A 15,309-nucleotide genomic window follows, 5' to 3' on the forward strand; every position below is an offset into this window, starting at 1 on the left:
GAGCGCTCAATTGGCTGAGCTATTTTATTGGCTAACATCCTTCAGAGGTCGGTAAACTGAGTATCGACTGAGGTATAATGATCACAGTGCCTGGATGTTGGACGAACCATGTATGAAGAGCTACAAAAAATTAATTCTGATGCTTGTTAACCTGCTTAGAATCACATGTTGTGCATATAGTCCGGCATCTAGTGGTAATCGCGGAGTATTGCATCTTTGTTCCGAGGATCGAAAGGGGACGTCGACATGAGCGTACCTGTACACTATCCCTAACGTGACATTTAGTGTACCCAAAATCCCTCATGCGTCGAGGTCCCTTAGATAGTTTTTTTTCCGCCCACCTTGCTGGTCGCCCTATGCGGAGCTCGAAAGAGACATATTGCAAATTCCACCTCCTTTGCCTGATTCCCTATCGTTCCTTGTAATTGAGTAGCCATCTGGGATGGCTAGGGAGAGAGCGCTGCCTGCTGCCTGGTGTAGCCAGGTTTCAGTGATAGCCAAGAAGTGTAGGTCGTTGGATGAAATGAGGTCTGCAATGTCAAGGGCGTTGATGAGCGCCTCCTAATGAGCGGGCTTTCAGCTATGCTGGGAGGTGTTTTGAGTGTTTTGACTGAGTTGGAGTTTAGAGTGGCTGGAAGCCGGTTAGGGGATCCCTGATGAAGGTCTTCTCTTGCATGTCTTATGAAGAGGAAGTCGGGAGCAGAGTCTCCAGTTTCTGGCCTTCACTGGGCAAGGGTTCCATGGTGTAGGTGGTGAGGCAAATCGGCAAATCCATTCAATAGGACTAAGGGAGGTTAGGCATAAGGGCCTGTTTAGGGTCTTCACGAACCATAGTCACAGCAAAAGAGTGAGATGGAGCTGGAAGTGTTGGTGGTTGCTGCCTTGGAGGGAAGTAGAATGGTGTGCTAGAATTAAGAAACAGTAGGATAGTTGCCATAGTTAGAGTAGTTCTACAGAAGGCTGCCATGAACACACATTATGGTTCAATGGGTGACTGGCGGGGTAGGCACCAGATCACTCAGGTACTAGGTAGTCTAGTTTACTCAGGAGCAAAGGGGCTGGGTAGATTTAGTGCAAAGGGCTAGTTCACTTCAGTACACTTTGCTTCAAATAGAGTAGGCTAGTTCACTAAGGCACAGTACGCTAGTCTAACTCGGAACAGTTTGCATCAATAAAATAGGCTAGTTCACTAAGGCACAGTAGGCTAGTCTAATTCGGAACCGTTTGCATCATAGATGTGTAAATTAAATAGAGTGTAGATTAAATTATAAGTGAGAAAATTATCTGCCGACGCATGATTATGCACTCAGCACAAAAACTCTGAAAAATACAATTGTGCAATACTGGTTTGCTTTCACTGGAAGAAAAACCCTAATTTGTTACAAAGGATTAATACTCAATTCTCAATTGCAAATTAGTTATCCATCTCATTAATTATAAAATCCTAAAATTCTAGGAAAATAAATATGCACAGTGCTTCTGTTATCTACACACAACACAGCAGAAGCTGAATGGAAAGAACCCATACCTTTTATCACAGTGTGCTGTTTCATTTTTTTTTTAAAGGGTTCAGGGAAATGCATTTAGTTTCAGAGGCATCTCACCATGGCTTGCAATTACATCCATCTAGATAAATATTAATAGAAGCATTCTGGTTTCTGTCAAATAACCTGACCTTTGCACTGCCCTCTTCTCTAAACGTCTGCGTAAATTTACACAGGAAAATAACAAAGCTGTCGTATTTACACGCTTTTCATGCGCAAAAAAAAAGAGCTGGTACGTACCTTATCTGGAGGCCTGACGCTAATGTGATAAATCACATGCCATAATTATAAATTCTAATTGGTTATTTATAATGCCCTTAATACCCAGAGGTCTCTAATCGCGGACTAGGGTATCAAACCTGTGTTGCTCTGGGTCGTTTTGCTTCCAAGGCGAGCATGTTGCACCTGATCTATCCTCCCAAGCCAAACCATCTCTCCTGTATATATTTAAATGTTGAAAACACAAAAGCCTAGCCAATTACATAGTGTATTTTGAGGTTCGATAGCAGAAATGTCTTTTGATTTTAAATGAAAGTCCTAATTTCTGCAGCTATTACTACCTAATGGTATGCCAGTGTTATGATACAACAGTTCAGAGATGCCAGGACTCCTTGCTAAATTCTACACATAATCTCATGGTCAAACAACATTACGAATGTTGAAGCTTCGAGGAATGCCTGGTTGTAGAATTAATGGCCAACAGTTCAAATCTTAAGTTGGCTGATTCTATAAGACTTTTCTTCACAACTGGAGTCTCCCAATGATTTGATGTGTATTGTGGGAATATAGTCGCCACGTTCATGGAGTGATAGTTTTATATGACCCAAAGTCTGTTAGTCATCTGTGCAAAATCTTAAGCATGGATCACTGAATCCAACAGAAATTGGGACGGAGCTACCTGGAATTGAAAGCATTCAGTTGTGTCTGTCTTTTTGGTATGTTGTCTATGGGGTTTTATCATCATGTTGACTAATTTTCTAGTTGTGTGATTGTGTTAAATATTGCCTTCATTTATTTGTTTACAAGATGATGCACAGAGTGTAGTTATGATATGTTTCTTTTGAACATTGAAATCATTTTAAGCATTTGTGGAAATGCTGTAAAAACTATTTCTTCATGGATGGAAGTTCCCTCCACGTTCCTGGATCCATCAACCCAGAGCTATTGCTTTAGTCGAATAAATATCTTAACCAGATTTGTGAATAAAATGGTGTCAAGCATGTGTTCAACATTTTACAGTATTAGTAAACCGTTCATGATTTTCAATCTCTTATTCTAGGTTTATTGGGAAAATGGTGCACAGATTGTATCCCCACATGATAAAGAAATTCTGAAATATGTTGAAGAAAGTGCAGAGCCATGGACTCATTCTTGGAATGAGAATCTTGCGGATACCAGTTCTCTTAAAAATGACCCTCTGGAAGAAATATGTAGGATTTACATGCAGGATCTGACAAAGATATGCTTTTACAGGTATTATATCTGGCTAATTCTGCTTTGTCCAAATCATGTGTTTGTTTTTATGGGTTGTTCTTTTTGATAACTTTTATACAGGCTGGAATATCTACCCAAAGAAGTCAATTTTAGGAAGCCTGATTATCAAACGAGGGAAAACAAATTTCCTATGTAGACTGTGTTATAAAAACTGATTTTAAGTGACTTTCAAGAAGTGTAGATGAAAAGTGAGATTTATTTTTGATTATTATACCTTATTGGTCTGGCACAACACACAGCCTTAAAGCATAGAGAACGTCACACAGGTGTCTACTTTCACACTATCCATTATGACTTTTAGAATGGAAATGTGATTATTTAGTGTCAGTGGAATTAATGTTCATTTATGTTACATACGTGGACCCATAAATGTGTTTACTCTGTCATTGAGAACCTTTGCAATATTGGTCAAAAATGCAAATGGCAAGGTATGGTCCCACATGCACAGCTGCTGGCATTAGGTACTGTGAGGGGTCAGAAATGTGAGGCAGACAACTTGGTACAAGGTTTTCACAAGATGCCATTTTATTTAACTCAAAAAGGTTGGATACGTGCTTCACTATCCTTAACTTAACCAGAATTTCCATAACTATCAACTAAAAGAAACACTCTACAAAAGGAATATGTCCCTTACACTTAAACATACATCAAACTAATAAAAGAAATGCATGGCAATTCAAAACATAACAGAAATAATAGTTGTTACCCAATAGCTGTATATCCTTGTAATCTGGATCGTTTCCCCTTGTCCATATTCAAAGTAGGATTTTTGCATAAGAGTTCAAATAATCAAGTTCCCTCTTGTAAACAAATGTGGGATTATAACGTTCTTCAGACTCCAAAAAGTTCTCCATTTCAACTTTTAACCAATAGTTCAGTTTGTTGGTAAATCTTTGTCTTTTCCACATGTAACAAAGGTTCAACACAACTTGAAACTAAATGCTGTTATAATTCTTCTGTATCAAATAAAGTTTGTTGGGATGATCTCACAACAATTTGTGTGACTCTTTAGTGACTTTTGACACTTTTTCTTTAACCACAAAACCTTCTACCTCAATATAGTACTTTAATTGCTTCTTCCCGGTGCACTAACCTGCCAGGACTAGCACTAAAAGGTACCTATCCTGGTGTACTCGTCTGCAAGGACAAAACAAAATCCTAACACTACAAGTACTCTGTGGTAAGGTATACTTCAACTAGTTAAAGTCTTCAACTTTCAACAACTTCGACAATCACAACTCCTTTCAGGAAAACATAGTACACACTGATGTTGTTCATTCCACTCTTGATTTTACAATAGGCAATGCATGTTATGCTCCACTTCCCCTTTCACACTTTACATCAGGAGGGCAGCTCTCCTGCCACTGCTGTTTTCCCACTTGCACATCAGTAAACTGTTGACAAACTGTCTTTCTTATGCCTGTTTCCGTTTGGCTTGGGCAATGATTGTCTTTACTCTGCTTGACTATTGCATTTTCCTTAGTCTGGTAACAGTTACAATCTTCATGCTCTAACCATACCATTGAATGGATAAGTTTGTTCCTAAGCAAAAGAAGTTCCAGAATATGTTGGCGCACGGCGTGTTCTGACCGAGCCCCCATTATCTGTGGAGTGCCTCAGCGGGCATGTATCTTCTCAGCCCGCTTCAACATATACTTTCAACCTTTATGAGAGTAACTAGAAGCCACAGGCCTGCACTTTACCAATCATGCAGACGACTTCCAACTTATAATGGACCTTAGTCGAGACCACTTGACTGACGCATCCACAATCTCAATGACATCTACTCCTATATTAGTGAATGGATGCTTAGTAATTGGATGTGCCTCAATTGCTCAAAAACCGAGCTCATGATTTTTGGTACCAAAAACTTAACTTTGGTTAAGTTTTTGGTACCAAAACTTCGACGTTAGCTGTGAAGCTGTTTCTCCGCCGAGCAAATTTTCGACGGAGGGGAAGAGACGGAGGAGATCCTTCAGCGCTGCCGAACACGTGGCCTGGCCTCGCCAGCCAACATACAGTAGGGAGAGTGGGGGTTCGAACTTTTATCTTCTCTTTGAGAATGTCTTTCTTTCTCCCCTATCTTTCCCTTGGGGTTGTTATCACCAGTTATTATTGCCTCAGCTATGGAGAGGACACCTTTTAAGTTTTGCCCACGCAGTAGGGGCAAATACACTTGGAAGGACAAACACAAGCTCTGTAATCGTTGCTTGCCCCTCGATCATAAGGAGGACAGCTGCGCGGCCTGTAAGCTCTTGAAACCAAGAACTCTTAAAGAACGCAAAGTTAAGAGGTGGGCGGACTACGCTATTTCAAAGTCAGTTTCCTCACCCGCCGCCGCTGTTACAGAAAGTGACGAGGAGGGTGATAACTCTACGTCCGTTACGGAAGTCATTAACCCCCAGAAGGAGCGCTCGCGCTCCTCGACGTCCGTCCCCGGCCCCGACGGGCTCGGCTCACGCCCTGCTTATGGGGATGAACACCCCGGCGACAAGGACGCACATAGACCCCATAGGCCTTAGCACACAACCCACAGCTCTTCTTCGTCGAAGGATCCATCAGCGCCGAAGGGGATGCAGGGCACTCCGGCGTCTACCTCAGACCGTAAGGGTCTCAAGCCCCACCCGCAAACGCAGCCGCGACCAGCGATTGGGCTTTCATCAAACACGGGCGCTACCTCAAAATCATCCGACGTAACGCTCCATAGAGCGGCCGTCGAGGAACAACGCGTAACACAGGCAACGTCGACACCAGAGCCCTCTACTGACAAACTCGTTGTCAAGAGCCTGGCGAGAATTGTTTCCGAAGACAAACGTAAGCGGACGACGAAACAAATGTCGAATACCGCACAAAAAGCTATGGAAACGCCGAAAAAGCACAAGAGTAGCCAGGAACTGCCCCCTTCATCTAAGGGCACTTCTGAACTACCGGAGGGCTTTTCAGAGGGCGACGGAAACCTTTCTTCGACATTGTGGGAGCGTTTTAAGCGTTTTGAAGGTGAAAACACTGATTTCCCCCCTCTAGACTATTCAGGGGTCCCCCATGAGACCCTTGAAAGACTCCATTCTTGTATGGAGAAAATGGAAAGGTTTTTGGGAAGCCAAAACCCACCCACACCCAAAAGACCAAGAGAATGGCCCCAGAATGACCCTAGGGTCAAGATTCCTAGGCTGTTTCCCCCTGCTACAGACGTATATGACATCACTGAAGAGGAGCAATACCTCCAGGAAGATGAGGAGTGTTTGGGTGGAGAGGAAGAACATGAGGAAGAGGGGTTTGAAGAAGATCCTTACACTAGTGCAGGAGCTTTTGAAGAAGATACAGCTACCTCGCAGCCCGGGCAATCCCCATCAGTGCAGCCTTGGCAATCCCCATCAGTGCACTCAGACCCTGATGTCTTTCACCCTTCTCCTCCCAAGGATTCACATATTGGAAACACCTCTCCCATAGATGACCAACCTTCACTTAATGCACTATTGCGCAAGGCAGCAGCGCATTTTGAAATAGACACAGGGGAGACTCTTCCTGACATAGACTTTGTAGAGAAAGTTATTAAAGAAAAAGCGCCTGTTAGTCTATTCTGCTCCTGGCTTCTATAAAGAGAAGAATAACTCCTTCCCTTTCCAATCCTGCCTTAGTCAGAGGGGTCAACCCTCGGATAGAAAAGCTCTTCAGCCCTTCGTCCTCTGACCCTTTGTACATCAGAGGACATTCTATTCCGGACTCCCTCGTAGTTACTAATACAAGAAAAAGAGCGGGGGTACCACTATCCACTAGTGAGGCACGACCTGACAAAGAGGGCAAGAAGCTCTATGCACTTGGGAAGAGAATCACGACGTCCGCCACCTTCTCAACTAGGATTGCAAATAACAATTCCCTACTAGCTAGCTACGCAGATGCACAGTGGAGCAAGCTGCGCAGCAAAGCAGAGGACGCACCAGAACCCCTGCGTTCACTCCTGTTAGCTATAATCTCAGAGGGAACTCTTGTAAACCAGGGCATCGTAAAGAACTCCTTAGATGCCGCAGAGACGGCTGGCCGTTCCCTGGTTCAGGGAATACTTCTCAAACGCCATGTCTGGCTGCGCAATTCGGGATTTAAGCCGGAAACCCAGGCTTCCCTGATAAATAAGCCCATAGAACAAACACATCTGTTTGGGAAAGCAGTTGATGAGGCCCTAGAACATGCGAAGAAAGAGTTTGATACCATCAAGACTCTTGACCAAATTTCTAGGCCCCCTAACAGACGCGGCTATGGCAATAGACGCTCCTTTCGTGGCCAACGCCAGCAGCAAAACCAACAGCAATTTTACTCTGCTACCAACAGGCCCTCTAACCAGGGTAACACCCAGTTCAGTCAAAGAGGACGACGCCGTGGCAGAGGAAGAGGTCGCGGCTCCAGCCCCAAAGGTTCCACGCCCAATACCAACAAATGACCCGAAGATTCGGGTCCCCTCCCATGCATCACCGGTCGGGGGCCGGCTAACATCGTTCCTTTCAGCATGGGAGGGAATATCGTCAGACCGCTGGGTATTATCCACCATAGCCCACGGATACTGCATCGAATTCAACGGTTCCCCGAAGTACAGACCCCCACGGAACTGACGCATGACACCGGAACACCTCACCATTCTTCTTCAAGAAGTAGAAGAGCTACTGAAAAAAGAAGCTATAGAGGCTGTCCCCCTATCTCAGGTAACAGAAGGTCTTTATTCAGTGTACTTCCTTGTACCCAAAAAGGACTTAACCATGCGCCCTGTATTAGATCTGCGCCCAGCGAACAAGTTTACGAAACCCCAAAAGTTTCGTATGGTGACCTTGCAGGAAGTAATCCCACTGTTATCACAAGGGGATTACATGACAACACTAGACATGAAAGATGCATACTTTCATATTTTAATGTTGCCAGCGCACAGAAAATACCTCAGGTTCAAGATAGAGAACAAACACTACCAGTTCAGAGTACTACCCTTCGGGATAGCATCTGCACCAAGGATATTCACGAAAGTACTGGCAGTGGCAGCGGCCCACCTGCGCAGGTTATCCATCCCGGTATACCCTTACCTCGACGACTGGCTCATAACAGGGGATTCTTACGAAACATGCTTCTCCAATACCCAAAAGACTGTAGACCTTTTGTCCCAACTGGGCTTCTCCATCAACGAAAAGAAGTCCAGCTTAGACCCCAGCCAAATCAAACAATTCCTAGGGGCTCTAATTCGAACAAAGGACGGCCTCGTCTTCCCCTCCAACGAGAGGGTCCAAAACATGCTGTTTCAGATCCCCCATTATGTGGCAGGTCGAGAGGTGACGGTACGCAAAGCAATGCGCTTGCTAGGGATGATGGCGTCATGTATTTATTTGGTACCTCACGCGCGCCTGCGCATGCGCCCAATGCAAGAGTGGCTCTACAGCCAGTGGTGTCAGGCCAGCGGACAATGGGACGATCTAGTGGTGGTCTCGCAAGCCTTGGTTCTCTCGCTACGGTGGTGAACAGAAAACCTGTTATTAGGGAAAACTTTTGCCACACCCGCAGTGGAAGCCACTCTAACCACAGACGCATCCCTTACAGGGTGGGGGGCTCACCTATCCCATTAGACTGCTCACGGAGCATGCTCCATGGACTCCGAGCTTAGCATCCAAGCATATAAACCTGCTGGAACTACTAGCGGTGTTCAAAGCCAGGGGCGTTGCTAGGGGGGGCTAAGGGGGCTATAGCCCCTGATCTTTTGGTTGTAGCCCCGGATAGAATCTCAGGAGCTACAGCCAAAAGATTAGCTAGCCCCCAGTCCCAACAGTTCTGACATCAGCCTAGCCCCGGGTCTTTTCCAGACCTAGCAACTCCCCTGTTCAAAGCACTGAAAGCCTTTCAGGAACACCTACAAGGAAAGACAGTGATGGTCCTCACAGACAGCACCACAGCCATGTACTACCTCAACAAGCAAGGGGGCACTCACTCTCCAGGACTATCCAAGCTGTCCCAGAATATATGGAAGTGGGCTCTCAAACACAACATGTTCCTACTATCACAACATGTACCAGGGGAACTCAATCTGCTAGCAGACAAACTCAGCAGAGACTTCCCCCTGCCCGAAGAGTACGAAGAGTACGAATGGCAATTGCACGAAGACATCGTCTTAGACGTCTTCATGCAATGGGGATTCCCGGAAATAGACCTGTTTGCAACTCTGGAGAACTCACAATGCCAAAGTTACGCCTCCAGGTACCCCCAGAACCAGTACAAGGGGAACGGTCTGTCGATTCAATGGTCAGGGAAATTTGTTTACGCCTTTCCCCCGACTCCCCTTCTCAACAAAGTGGTGCACAAGATGCACCAGGAGCAGGTTACCATGATACTAGTGGCCCCAATGTGGGCCCGGCAGCCATGGTTCGCTCACTTGATGGAGATGTCCCTATCTCCCCCAGTGAAACTTCCCTGCCCGTACAACATGCTGTCACAGGACAAGGGCAGGACACTGCATCCATACCCTAAGACCATGAACTTAGCAGCCTGGCTCATGAGATCATAGAATTTGGACATTTACAACTCCCGCAGAGATGTATGGACATCCTCAGGGAAGCCAGAAAACCTAATACTCGCCACTGCTATTCCAGCAAGTGGAAAAGATTTGTCATCTGGTGTAGAGGTAACTAACATTGTTCTGTACTTGACCCATTTACTGGATTCAGGTCTAGTGTTCAATTCCATTAAAGTCCACCTAGCGGCACTTTCTGCATACACCACTTCCCAACTTAAAGTGTTGTGGTGGAAGATACCAGTTATCAAGGCCTTCATGGAGGGGGTAAAGAGAATACACCCTCCGATAGCTAACCCAGCTCCCGGATGGGACTTAAATGTGGTACTTTCTAGACTCATGGGCCCTCCTTTCGAACCCATGCACAAGGCAACTCTTAAATACCTCACTCTTAAGACTGCTTTCCTAATAGCTATCACCTCCATTAGGAGAGTAAGTGAACTACAGGGTCTTTCTGTACTAGACCCCTTTGTAACAGTTCACAAGGATAAGGTGGTTCTACGCACACACCCAAGGTTTGCACCAAAATTCATCTCGAAATTTCATGTAAACCAGTCAATAGAACTACCAACGTTCTTTCAAAACCCTTCCAGCTTGGGAGAAAAAAGTCTGCATACACTAGATGTACGCAGAGCTGTCATGTTCTACATGGAAAGAACCAGACCACTGAGAAAGACTAATCAGTTCTTTGTCTCTGTGGCAGCAGGAAGAGAAGGAGATGCAGTTTCAAAGTCCACTATATCTAGATGGATTGTTCAATGCATCACTCTCTGTTACACTCTTGAGAGAGAACTACCCTTCAAGCCAAGAGCACATTCCACTCGAGGCACTGGGGCTTCCATAGCGTTCATTGCAAATGTTCCCCTTGAGTCCATCTGCAAAGCGGCTACCTGGAGTTCTGTGCACACCTTTACAAAACACTACTGTCTAGATGCACACTCTAGATCTGACTCCCAGGTGGGACAGGCAGTATTAAGACATCTTTTCTCTACTGTTCCTTCTCATAACCCACCGCCAACTCCGGGTACTGCTCGCTAGTCTATGCACAGCATGTGATTCTAAGCAGATTAACAAACATCAGAAGACAATGCATTACTTACCGTAAAAGCATTTCTGATGGTTGTATCTGCTTAGATTCACATGCGCCCACCCTTCCTCCCCGCTCGGATGGAAGGAACATAGACATCCTTTTCTATATTTCTCTCTTTTCTGTACTCACTCACGTCTAGAAGGCTCCCTCAGGGCAGAAAAAAATACAAACAGAGGGACCTTGACGCGTGAGGGATTGTGGGTACAGCGCACGTCATTATAGGGATGGTGTTGCAGACACGCCTTGTCGACGTCCCCTTTTTCGACTACGAAAAACAAAATGCAATACTCCGCAGTGACCACTGGATGTCGGACCTATGCACAGCATGTGAATCTAAGCAGATACAACCAGCAGAAATGCTTTTACGGTAAGTAATGCATTGTCATAAAACAATATTCTCTTATTGTTCAGCCAATATGAATCGCAAGTTCTGTAAATTATTGCCTCCATTTAGCTTGTTTCTGTTTTGCCCTTTCATTACTTTGGCAATGTTTGTAATTAATAAGCTTTTGGCTTTTATAACAATAGTGTAACTTTTCTCCGATTGTCTTTCCTCTGTGCGGCTTCTCCAATTTATGTTCTTGAAGTCCCCAATGGGATTTTCGGTTTTCTTCCAAAGACATATTTCTACAACAAGCCATTAAGACTGAAGGATGGGGGTGCTGTTGTGCAGCCAAGTGATATGGAATTGGGAGCTCGGAGCGCCGTTGGGCCGCCAAAATCCTGTTCAATATCCTGGATGTAATTTTGTTTTTTTGACAACCTTCCTTGAACTTGTGGCGAAGGTCGTAGCGGCAGTCTGCTGGTCTCCTGGCAGGTAGCGAGGCCAGGAAGCGAGAAGACTTTGTACTTCGGGGTGGCAGTCCTCTGTGTCATGGAGATGTGGGCGCCATCTTGCCTGGGTTCAGGTATTGTGCGGGGCTCATCCGGAGTCTTTGTCGCACCCAGGGAAAAGCTGAATCGGTAGAGGTGGCGTGACCAGAGCCAGACAGTAGTGGGGAACGCACCAGCGAGTGGCGGTGAGGAGCAGCCAGGAGGTTGCCGGCACGGGAGCACGGCTCGACCACCGGCGGTGGAGTGGCCTGCCCGCACTGTGTGGAGTGCCCCCAGCGAGGAGGGGACCTGGGAAGGCGGGAGCACCAGCCCACGGGGAGCACTCTGTTGCCGGCGTGCTGGGCTCCTAGGGACAAGCTGGCAGAGGCGGTGCGCGAGAACGCATCGAACGGACCGGCGGCATTGGCATCGTGGATGGTGCATGAAGTAGAATACCCTGAGGGACCACCGGTAGATAAGAAACGCAGGTACCAGGCAGTACTACCCCAGAGAGCCTCCCCTGGGACAGGATGGAGAAAAATAAGGGGAAGATGGTCTTACACCATAGGAAAATGGATCAGTTTGTGGCACGGGTCCCATGGCACCAAAAACAGTGCAATGTCCACCAATACGGCCGAGGACCAGACCCAGGACCCAACCATCTCATTTACAAACATAACGGGAGCCATTAAAGGAATCCCGTACCTCAATGGCAGGGAAATAGATGGACTGTCCTCGGAAATCTCCTTCCTATGCCAGAACGTGCGCAAGGTTTCTTCACGGATGGGGGAAGCGGAACAGCGGATATCAGATACGTAAAATGCCATGAAAAAAATTGAATAATAGCTGGTAGTGACTTCAAAACAGAGTCCTTGAAAATCGTGTGGAGGACATTGAGGGGAGGAGGTTTGCGACCGAACAATCTTCGCATATTGGGTCTACCGGAGAAAACAGAGCCTCCCCAGCATGGCGCGTTTCCTGGAACAGTAGCTTGCGGACCTCGTGGCACCAAAGAAACTGACCCATTTTTTTCTCGGTTTAAGGAGCCCACATGGTCCCTACTGGCAGGCCTGAACCAGGCGCCCATCCGCGCACGGTAGTAGCGTGGCTCTTGAACTTCAGAGACAGGGATGCCCTGCAGATGGCGCGGGCCACTTGCCCCATAACGTACAACAGTTCCAGGATAGTTTCCCCCCCGACTACACGAGGGAGGTGCAGCAGGCAAGACAATCGTTTGACTCAAATCAAGTGGAAGCTGTTGGTCAGTGGCATCAAATATGCCCTCTATTTTCCCTCGCAATTAAAAATATATCCTGGGGCGAAAGACCTCCTCTTCAACACTCCGCAGGAGTCATGGAAATGGTACGAAATCAATGTGTGTCCAAAACCAGACCTGGCAATGCGTATGGACCCAGAGTGGCGGGTCCCGGAACAAGTGCCAGCTTCAGCCCGGCTGTACTCCCAAGACCTTGTGGCACAGAAATCGGAGGAGACCCCTCGGAGCTGGGGGCTAATGGATGAAAGGCTGGAACTGGCACTGCCAAGATAGACATAACAGAACTCTTGGAGGGTTATGCAACTGGACTCCTCACGGATGGCTAAAACAGATTTGTTGTACCCGTTTGGTGCAGTGTTTGGGTAACTGGTACTTCAAGTTGAGGGGGCGAGGGGTGGGAAGGGAGGGGTATTACATTAGTTCAACAGCCGTTTTTGAGTAGACACAAAAGGTTACTGTGGTTTTAGTGCTTGGGTGGCAGATTTGCTTGGGAATCTTCAGGGCTAAATGGAAGAGAAAGTGAGAGAAAGGGTCTGATGGGCCTGGAAAAGAAATGGTCTTCTTGTTGGAGATGGCTAGTACTTGGAATTCAAAGAATGGGTGGAGGCTTCAGATTCTGGGCAACATTGTTTATTGACAAATGAGGTGGTGGTGTCGTTTTTGACATGGAACGTTAACAAATTGTGCTCTAGCATTAAGCGGAGGATGGTGCTTCAACTCCTAAACAGATCCAAACTGGGCTTTGCATTATTAACCGAGACGCGTTTGGTAGGGACAGAATGCAAATTCTTAAAGAGAACTAATTATATGTCGGCCTTTCATGCGGGTTACTCGAGAGGGGCACTGGGCACACTGATCCTTATACACAAGCGGTTACCTTTTGACCTGTGGGAGGAGCGGACGGATCCCAGGGGGAGATTCATTCTGGTCAGGGGCGTGTTATGGGGAGTCACATGGGGAATAGTAGCAGTGTACGCACCTCCTCCTCTCAAACTGGAGCTACTTGATGACCTCCAGGCCATGATACTCAGCCAGATGCAGACAACATAGAGGCAGTTGAAAAGGCAGAGGAGTTGTCCATCAGGGCGGATGAGTTTTATTTGGCCACAGGGTCTCGGGAGTGGCAAGAGTCTTTGGTCACAGCTCAGGAAGTCCTTTGCAATGTGTTGCTGGACAATGCCCGATCGGCCCACTGGGCTGTGCAGAGCCAGATTCATGAGCTGGGGAGTGAGAGGGGGGGCAACGTTGGGAAGATGCTGGCCTGGTTGGAGAGGGAGAGGCACAAAAAGGTTGGGGGGCAGGTGCGAGCCATACTGGACGCAAATGGGGAAACGCTGACGAAAGATGCAGGTATAGCCGGTGCTTTTGCCGCCTTCTATGAGTCACTGTACCATCCTGTTATGCATCCTCCCCCGGTGGCACAGAGTTTTCTTGACTCAGTGACACTCCCCCGCCTTATGGAGCAACAGGCTCTCGGGCTGGAGGCAGATATTACAGAGGAGGTGGTAGCGGTGGCACTCTCTCAGCTGTAGTACGGTAAATCCCCAGGGCCAAATGGATTCCGGCAGAGTTGTCGTGGCGGCTGGGGGACTCAGTCACTGGACTGATGCATCACATATTCCTTAGATGTCGACGGAACGGGTGTTCCCCTTCAGCCCCCACCTCAGGAGGGCCTGTATAGTTGTGCTACCTAAACCCGGGATAGCTCCTGAGCTTTGCGCAACTTATAGGCTGATCTCGTTGCTGAGTGGTGAAGGTAAAATGCTAGCGCAAATCCTAACTAACCGATTGATGGGGGTGATTGTTAGGAAAGATTTCCTAATTGCATGTAATTTTCCCTCCATGTGTACACCCCTGAACTTTTTGCTATTGTTTAGACACCATAGACTGAATTTGCCAGAAAGCACAGCTTTCAGCTGCCCTCCTCTGGGCTTTCGCTCACTTTTGATGGGGAAACCGACAAGCCCTTAAGATGGTCAGTACTGGGAGACTTTGTTTCCCTTAGTCCTTTTCCAATGTTGCAACTTTTCTGCAACATGTAACAAGTGCACAATGTACCTTCGAGTACAGTGTACTTGGGTCTGTTTTCATTTTCCAAAGGCCCTAGATACTCCCGATAGACTTTTTGTGAGATGTGCAATGTCATGGACAGGGCTGGTGGCAGCTATCTTTTTGCGTTATTTTTAACCCATTTCTGCCATGTTAACCAAGTTAACCGTGTTATGCACAAATAGGTGGCCTGGCTCCAAAATGGCCAGGCCACGAGGTTCTTTGTCCTGTCCTTTGGCCATCTTGCCCCTTCACCTTCCACAGATCGAGTTGACCCGGATCAGTCCTTATTTGGACATGCAGTTTCCCACGAAACGCCAACCTTTCGCGGGCTTCTGCATGCCTTGTGTGTGTGCCTCCAGGATTTGGGCTGGAACATCTGAGTCCAATACACATCCTGGGTGCCAGACAGTCTGGAGTGCCATGAATGACTGGGACCTCGTGATTGGTCCAAGTATGGAGTGTGTGTTTGTGAGCAGATCTCCCATTGGGTCCTCTTCGTTTTGGT

The 15,309-nt window shown here is 46.8% G+C and overlaps 1 protein-coding gene across 1 annotated transcript in view; it reads left to right on the top strand.

The window, feature by feature from the left end:
• The window catches only part of PGM2L1 (phosphoglucomutase 2 like 1), a 1,482,539-nt gene that overhangs the window by 644,639 nt on the left and 822,591 nt on the right, over positions 1-15,309 (top strand). Inside the window, exon 6 of the mRNA XM_069640198.1 lies at positions 2,824-3,017. Within this exon, the coding sequence (XP_069496299.1) occupies positions 2,824-3,017 (194 nt within the window). The remainder of the gene's footprint in view (positions 1-2,823; positions 3,018-15,309) is intronic.

The sequence above is a fragment of the Ambystoma mexicanum genome, chromosome 7q (assembly GCF_040938575.1).
Source record: "Ambystoma mexicanum isolate Mex_15411 chromosome 7q, UKY_AmexF1_1, whole genome shotgun sequence".
NCBI classification, from domain to species: Eukaryota; Metazoa; Chordata; class Amphibia; order Caudata; family Ambystomatidae; genus Ambystoma; species Ambystoma mexicanum.